Source organism: Pyrus communis, chromosome 4, assembly GCF_041283825.1.
Source record: "Pyrus communis isolate YQ-2024b chromosome 4, ASM4128382v1, whole genome shotgun sequence".
NCBI lineage: Eukaryota > Viridiplantae > Streptophyta > Magnoliopsida > Rosales > Rosaceae > Pyrus > Pyrus communis.
This window is the reverse complement of record NC_142568.1, coordinates 5028676-5036532: the sequence shown is the minus strand read 5'-3', so window position 1 is coordinate 5036532 and position 7857 is coordinate 5028676. Positions and strand designations below refer to the sequence as shown.

Below are 7857 nucleotides of genomic sequence, written 5' to 3'. Positions count from 1 at the left end.
AGATTTGTAGTTTCATAAAACCCCTATCGTAACTTCGGTTTCGATTCAAATTACGCTTAAGCATCGTCCCGTTGAGAACTTCGAGAGTACGGGAAAATAATAACTCATACGTGTCACAAAAGGCGGTCAACGAAAGTCAACAATCTAGCCTTTAGGGCATTTTCGTCAATTCACTCATTTAAAAATTAAAAAAATCATAAAGTTAGGAACAGATTATCACACCCACCCTCTTAGTGTAGATAATATCGTTTGTTAAAAAAAAAAAACAAATTGTCTCCCAACACCAAATGAAGGGTTTTTTCATTTGTTTTTGTCACATACAAACGCTACAGATACATGAACTTAAGAAGAAAACCAATTACAAATATTTTTTAGTAACATTTGGGGGTTAGGCATTTTATTTAGTTAGAAGACATTTTCTATATACATCAGAAAACTAAAGAAAAAAAATGAAGAAGCATTTGTTTGAAACTTTGTTACAATAATGATGCCCAACTAGTTGCATTACTGAGATTTTTGGGCAGTACTGAGATTGAGCAGGCCTTCTTTCAACAGGTTGAACAGTTGGAATCTTGAGTGTCAACAACGTTATAGTACAAGGAAGACAACCTGCCATCAAATTTGGAGACCACTTGATGAGAAGATAAACCGCAGTAATGCTTCCCCAGCCGCGCAATGCATATAGAAATGACCTTCTTGAACATGGAATCTTCTTGTATCAGTGGTTGCTCGACAAATTCATCTAGGGGCATCCACTACACAAGGAATTGAAGACGCCACAAGTTAGAGAAAATCGTAAAATCCAGCAATGCGAAAAAAAAACCTAGTTGAGTCTGCATAAGCTTGTATTCTTTGAGTGCAAATATTTACCTTGGCTGCTTGAATTTCAAGATCATCAACTATAATCTCAGTTGATATCGGTCGTAACATGCAGATGAAGAACAAATCTGACTTTTCAAAAGCTACATTGTGAGCATGCCTGGAGTTAAATGTTAAACAAAACTATTAGATACTTGCTGTTGTAGAAAATTAGTAATCCGAATTTATATGAAGTGTCCCATAGCACTGGTTTCAACTTCTTCACTTATGAACACTTTACGCTCAGAAATATGCAGCATTCGTTCTAAACAATGCTGACTGCGATACAAAAATTAGCGACACTAAATGTTGGATCCTAGTTTTGTTCACCTTTGATCAGAAAATTAGCAATTACACATAACTATTACCTGAACGCTATAACTTCAACGAACTCGGTATCAATCTGCGATAAAAACAAATTGCAACTAGCATTATTTAGAAGAATATTCTAAACTATTCTAAAAGACTAAATTAGTACTATCTAGATGGAATAGAATGTTAGAACAGATATCATCATATCAATTGACAAATTCTTACCCCGGTTTCCTCCTTAACTTCTCTCACAGCTCCTGCGAATATCTCCTCTGACTGATTCCAAGGGAAGAAATAAATAAGTTGACGAAGAACTAAAGCCTCTGCTGAACATAGTGAAAGTTAAAAGAACTGTGGTCAAGATACTCCAAAATTGGATAACCTACCTCAAGGATGAAGCCGGTAGGTAATTTCCAAAAGCCTTCGCATGTCGGAGAACAATATTTCTCTTGTACGACAAGAACCTGCAAGTCATTATTTTGTTAGTACCGGATTCAATCAGAGGAGCTGAGCAAATTTATAAAGGCAGATGAGCTATAGGATTTGTGGGGCGCAAATTAATATTAGACGCATATTAGATTGGGGTGAAGTGATGCCAATTTAGGTTGTTTATGACAAGATTATGTATGTAGTTTTCTTGCTTAGCATTCTGATTACCGAAGGCATACAATTAAGTAAAACACTATTTTATGATTTTGAAATAAAAGTCAAGGAAATTGGCCAGTTTTATAATGAAAGCCAAAACTGAAAAAGGATATCTGATGCTACAATTTAAGTAGCTTGATCCTTCTACTGTTAACAAAGGATGTTATACCTCATTATTGTCATTGATGACGAATCCTCCAACCCCTACTTGATGTGATGCATTGGCAGGAAGCATGCAAGGTCCTTCCGGGATCCAGTATGTCAACATCACATAACCTCGTTCAGCATGGTGGTATTGGAAGCCTTCCTGCAACCAAACGGCTTATCTCAGAGATACAGACTGCAACACTTAGTAACGATCAAAGTAAAAGGAAGAAATAGCATTTTTAGCACTCGATGATGCTAAGACATTCTTTCTGTGTTTTACTTGTTCTGTTAACTTTTGTGCAATCCATTCCAGATAGAAAAAGGATTAAATCCCATTTCTCATTCACGTTCAGCTCAAGAAAGAACAGATCCATATCTCAAAGTCATGTGTAGAAAAGTTACCTTAACAGCAACCGGAACAAGCTCAGCTTTTTCTACCGGCAGCTTTAGCCAAATTCCCTTCTTTCCCTGCAGTCAAATGCAAATTATTTCACAGGAAATGAACAAGTATGAAAATTTGAATCAATTGTGAAGATCAATGATCATTTAAAAGAAGGGATCACGAAATCAAAGGCCTTCGATGACTAAAGTTTGTAAATACCTCCATTTTCCAACGAGAGAGTGAGGAATGTAGGATACAAGCAAAGGCATTTGCGTTTTCTGGTAATCGTTCTGGATCAACAATAACTCCGCCATACTCATCATCAAAAGCATCAAGTACCCTTATCTCTGTAGAATACAGATTCGGTCTTGAGCCATTCGTTCCATTAATTATTTGAAACAAACGAGTATCAGCTGCAAGTTTATCTCCACCAACTGAACCAATAGCGTTAACTGACAGATACCTATTGCTTGAACTAGAAGGCTCAGAAGAATAACAAGCTTTGAGACCGAACCCTGGAAAAAAAATGGAGCAAACAGAAGAAATTAATCATTCAGTAAAAAAAAAAAAAAAAGATACAGAAAGAAAGAAACTTTCTACAGATGAACTTAAAATGTAGTTCGAGCACTAAGATAAATTTCCAACTTTCTTTTTAAAAGGAAAATGAATTCCAAGTAGGGTAGTGATATTCATGCTCCCATTTTCTCCTTCTGCTCTCTTCCCCTTGTTTCTGTCTCTTGATTATCTTTTCGTTTATTCAATCGAAGGGCTAGAGAAACAGAGAGATTGCAGGAGAGAAAATGGAGTGCGGAAATCACTTCCGTTCAAGTAATGTGGCGGAACGAAATAAAATTTTAGAAGCTTCTAATCCTGTATCCATATTATGGTCTGAAAACACTTACCTGTGCAAGAACACAAGTGTGGAGAGAATTTAACAGCAGCTGGTATGTGCCGGGAACTCGAAAACGGGTTCAAATACAATCTTCTTCCCATCTGAACCGTCTCAGATACAGATACAGACATAGACTTCGATTCAAACAAACTCATCTCCATTAGGGATAGCCAAAATCCTAACGACCTTAAACTAACCACAGCTGTACCATCCAATAAAACCAAATGATCTTAAATATAACACCACCTTCAACCTGGACTAATCAACATTAATTAATCATTAAAAAAAAAAAAAAATTTTCATAAGATTCGACGCCGGCTCGGAGTGAACTAGAATTTGTTCGCTTGCACAGCAGAGTACAGATTGCGAGAACAGGCAATGAGAGACAATTAAGCAAGCACATTAGCACTAAACATGATCTTTTAACGTAGTCGTTTTAAAATATGTGAGAATGATCAGCTCAAAAGAATATCAAATATTTTATGCCAGGTTTTCAATGGAGAAAACGAGGGAAGCAACTAAAATTTCAAAAAAGTAATTAGAAAATTCATGAAACGCGTTGAGGACTAGGGGATTGCCAAAGGAGAGAGACAAACAGATGAAGACTGAAAGTGGAACAAATCAAAGTGAGGACAGCCAATAAATTAAAGCCATGTTTATTGCATGAATCTTATCTGAAAAAATCAAGGTTAAAGTGCCTACGTGGACGTGTTTCCTAAATTTTGTGGTGTGAAATGACACCATATCAAGTATTAATTAAAAAAAGAAATGTGAATCGTATAATTGATATATTTTATATATTATATGTGTGGTGAGAAAGCGAAATAGTCAGGTAGGCACCCCTGTACGGGTCCCGGTCACCCACGCCCATGGTTTGAAACAAGTGTATGGTTCACGCACATTATAATTGAGGGACCGAACTATGAAAAATCAGAACGGTCATGCCTTCGTTTATTTTTCTTGATGACAAGCGATAATGTTATTACGCATTAGCTATCATAATATATTTTGACATTTGTTTGCATAATTGGTTAGTGTTTATTATGTTGTTATTATATAATATTGATATGTTATATTATGTCGTCATTACTAAAAAGATCATTTCTACAAAGTGAATGTCAAAATATGGGTACTACAACTAAATTCCTTACTTTAATTCACATTGATGAACTGCCCTGATGGTTAGAGTTGTGTTTAACCTATCGTGTTTCGAGTTCAAAATTTTCATTTAGTGTAAATTAAAGTAGCAATACCACTTGTATTAAAATAAAAATCTACACTATAAAGAGGGAGAAAATTTGAACATGGCAATGTGTCGATTTAGGAGGAAGATCTTATCTTATCCCAAGTGGTGTTGGAATTTTTTCTTTTCCACTCAATTTTATTCCACTTTGATATCATATATTTACAGGGTTGATTATTATTATTATTATTATTATTATTATTATTATTTTTAACAATCGATATTATCTACATTAAGGGGAGGGATGATCTTAATCTTACAATGGGCTAACAATAATGTAGTTCAAATTCACCTTTGGTGAGAATCGAACCTAAGCACTTATCAGTGAAGATGAATACTATTAGACCGTAATACTAAGCGTTGATTATTAAGTGTGTTAAATTATGCATGATATCCAATATTATAGTGGATAGGGTGTTGAGCTTTTACCTATGTATCCCGAGTTCGAAACTCCCCATTCTCTAAATTTAATGTAATAGTTTTGAATTCTCTCTCTCTGCTGAATAATAATAATAATTTTTGTTAAAAATGTATAAAATGGTCATTTAAAGGTTCCAAATTAGCAAATGTGGAAATCCAAATTTATAACGACTACTCAATGTCAGACTAGAAAACTTAACCTTTAAGTTCTACATATGCGTACCCTAGCTAAAACAATCAAACATGTGAGTAACTAAAATTAAGGTTGAAGAAGATTGGGTAAAAATGATGTTTTTACTACATATGTCATATCTTCACAGAGAGGCTACAGAAGATATATTTTTTTTTTGGACAAATTTAACGGTTCATTTGGTAACGTTTTACACAATGATTTTTGAAAAATTGTTTTGCAAAACAAAAAGGACAAATAGGATCTTGCATTTTTGCGATTTGAGAATGCGTTTGGTAGTTTAGTTCGAGAATGATTTTAGAGAATGAAAACATTGATAACGCGTTTAGTACCAAATGTTTGCAACGAAAGAAACTTTATTAAGATAAAGAGAATCCCTGGGAGCACCCGGATCCCATACAGTTATTCAAATGCTTGGTGAGCCTCACTAGGAAGCAACCCATCCCAACTACACATGTTGTCAACATTGTGACCAATGGACTTAATAGCATTTGTGAGGAAGTTGGATTCTATATAAACATGTTGCCACTAAATAGAATCAAGGGAGGTCCCCAGCCATTTGATGTCTTCAAAGATAGTTCTGAGCCTCCAAAGGATCTTGCAACGGTCGAGAATCCCATTTATAGCCGATTTGGAGTCACCTTCAACCACCACATCCTTGATATTTCTCTGTTTGCAAAAAGAAGAACATCCCTAAGAGCAAGAGCCTCAACAACAGCAATAGTATTTGATCCGAGATTGTGAGTTCTAGCAACAATTGGCCTTCCAACAGAGTATCGAATGACAAATCCTCCAGCAGCTGAACCTCTAGCCACCGAGCCATCAAAGTTGATCTTCAAAGTGCCTTCTATTGGAGCTTTCCACTTAATAGTCCTCTCTTCCAAACACAGTCTCCTTTTTCCTGTCATGTTAATTGGCTTTAAATAAATCTTGTCCAACAACAGCAGCAATCATAGGTACTTTAGCTGGATGAGCTCTTAATCCTTTGAAAACTAAATTGTTCATGTCATTCAAATCTGCCCGCATATTACTAAAGTTTTGCTTAAGGCTAAAAGGCTTTCAGTTTCACTAGTATTTAATTGGTTCAACCAACTATTCAAAACAGAACTTGCAAGGTCACGAATTTGACCCCAAACATCCTTAGCAAATTTACAACTAAAAATAAGTGTTATTTGACAATTAACAAATGTCCTATATGTATAAATTTATGTTTGGTAGTAATTGTGGGGGTGGTGTTAAGGATGGTGTGGTTGAGACAAGAGTGGTGCTGGTGGGAGTAGTGGTGAGAATAAGGGTGTTAATAATAGTGAGATATAGGTGGTCGCAATAGCAGGGCAGAGGGCAATGGTTGAGAGAGTAGAGGGAGTGGTGGTGGCGGCGGCTGTTGATTGTTGGCTCAAACCAAATGTAGTCTAAAACCAACAAATGATGTTGGCTACTTTTGTGGTCAAAATTGATGGTTGGCATGCTACATGTGGGAAATAAAATGGATGGTCTTATGCCTAATTTGTTGTCAAAGAATGGATGCATTTATGCCTAATTCTTTTGACTTGATGAGAGGCCTTTGGCCTATAAAAGGAGGTGTAGGCATAACTCAAATACAACACCAAGGAAACAAGGAAGAAAGAAAAATAGCAAGAAGCCATTTGGCATAGAGAAGAATTTTCTCAAATTGTCTTGCTTTGTATTTTTGGTTTTCTCTTCCTATTGTAAGTGTGTGAGCTTTGGGTTATTCGGGTCTTTGGGAAATTGAGTGATAAACACTATTGTATGTTCTCATTGATTATAGTGGAATACTCCGTCGTCTCCAAACTGGATGTAGGCATTGCCGAACCAGTATAAATCTTGGTGTTCTTGTTGGTATTGTTTCATTTATCTTTTGTCAGTTATTGTGGTTTATTTTTCACTCACACTTGGTTGACGCTTCCGCACAACAAGTGGTATCAGAGCCTAGTGTTTCGACTAGGCGTTCTCGTGGGAGTGAAAAATTTGTTGGCGCTACAGTCCCGTGAATAGTGCTGAGTAGATGGCTGGAGATAAAGATGAATCTGTGAAGGGGAAGGAGTCGGCATCGTCTTCGTCGGCGTCTACATCCAATAGACATCAAATTGCTACTACAAGGTTAGAGGTTGATAAATTCAATGGCTCTAATAATTTTGGTATGTGGCAATGTGAAGTTATGGATGTGTTGTATCAACAAGAGTTGGATATGGTTCTGGAAGATAAACCAGAAGATATTGATGACAAGCAGTGGACACGAATTAATCTTCATGCTTGTGCTGCTATTCGATCATTCCTTGATAAGGAGTTGAAATACCCGTATATGAAGGAAACTTCTGCTAAGGAGTTATGGACAAAATTGGAGGAGAAGTATATGACCAAGAGCGCAGAAAATCGGCTCTTCTTGAAGAAGCGACTCTTCCGTTTTCAGTATAGTCCAGGTATTTCTATGCATGAACACCTCAATGATTATAATAAAATACTTGCTGATTTAGCAAACCTTGATGTGAAAATTCCTGACGAGGACAAGGCACTATGTTTGTTAAATTCATTGCCTGATGATTATGATCATTTGACAACTACTCTGTTGTATGGAAAATCCGAGGTGAAACTTGATGAGGTGTCTGCGGCATTGGTGAATCATGAGTGTCGAAAGAAGGAACTAAAGACTCACAATTCACAAACCGAGGCACTTGTTGCAAGGGGTCGAACAGAGGAAAGAAAATATGTGAAGCGGGGAAAATCTCGTTCAAAGTCACGAGGGAAGT

At 36.4% G+C, this 7857-nt stretch overlaps 1 protein-coding gene across 2 annotated transcripts; it reads right to left on the bottom strand.

The window, feature by feature from the left end:
* Window positions 1–270: 270 nt before the first annotated feature.
* On the bottom strand, window positions 271–3932 carry NUDT8 (nudix hydrolase homolog 8). Of its 2 annotated transcripts, XM_068461564.2 has the most exons (10): window positions 3247–3854; window positions 2808–2859; window positions 2564–2711; window positions 2365–2430; window positions 1985–2122; window positions 1557–1634; window positions 1396–1446; window positions 1227–1261; window positions 871–979; window positions 271–755 (listed from the first exon to the last, which is right to left on the bottom strand). In XM_068461564.2, exons 1-10 carry the CDS (start codon window positions 3395–3397, stop codon window positions 549–551), a joined length of 1035 nt encoding a protein of 344 aa, XP_068317665.2. In that variant the 5' UTR covers window positions 3398–3854; the 3' UTR covers window positions 271–548. The 2 variants fall into 2 exon arrangements, with proteins under 2 accessions (XP_068317665.2, XP_068317664.2); XM_068461563.2 differs by having other exon boundaries at window positions 2564–2859; window positions 3247–3932.
* Window positions 3933–7857: the final 3925 nt, after the last annotated feature.

Excerpts from the sequence above, each read along its gene's own strand:
- NUDT8 (XM_068461563.2), bottom strand. The coding sequence starts at position 3,397 with ATGGAGATGAGTTTGTTTGAATCGAAGTCTATGTCTGTATCTGTATCT. Across the intron at positions 1,262-1,395 it reads AAGTTAAGGAGGAAACCGGG|ATTGATACCGAGTTCGTTGA; the intron begins GTAAGAATTTGT and ends TTTTTATCGCAG. Across the intron at positions 980-1,226 it reads GTTGAAGTTATAGCGTTCAG|GCATGCTCACAATGTAGCTT; the intron begins GTAATAGTTATG and ends ATTTAACTCCAG.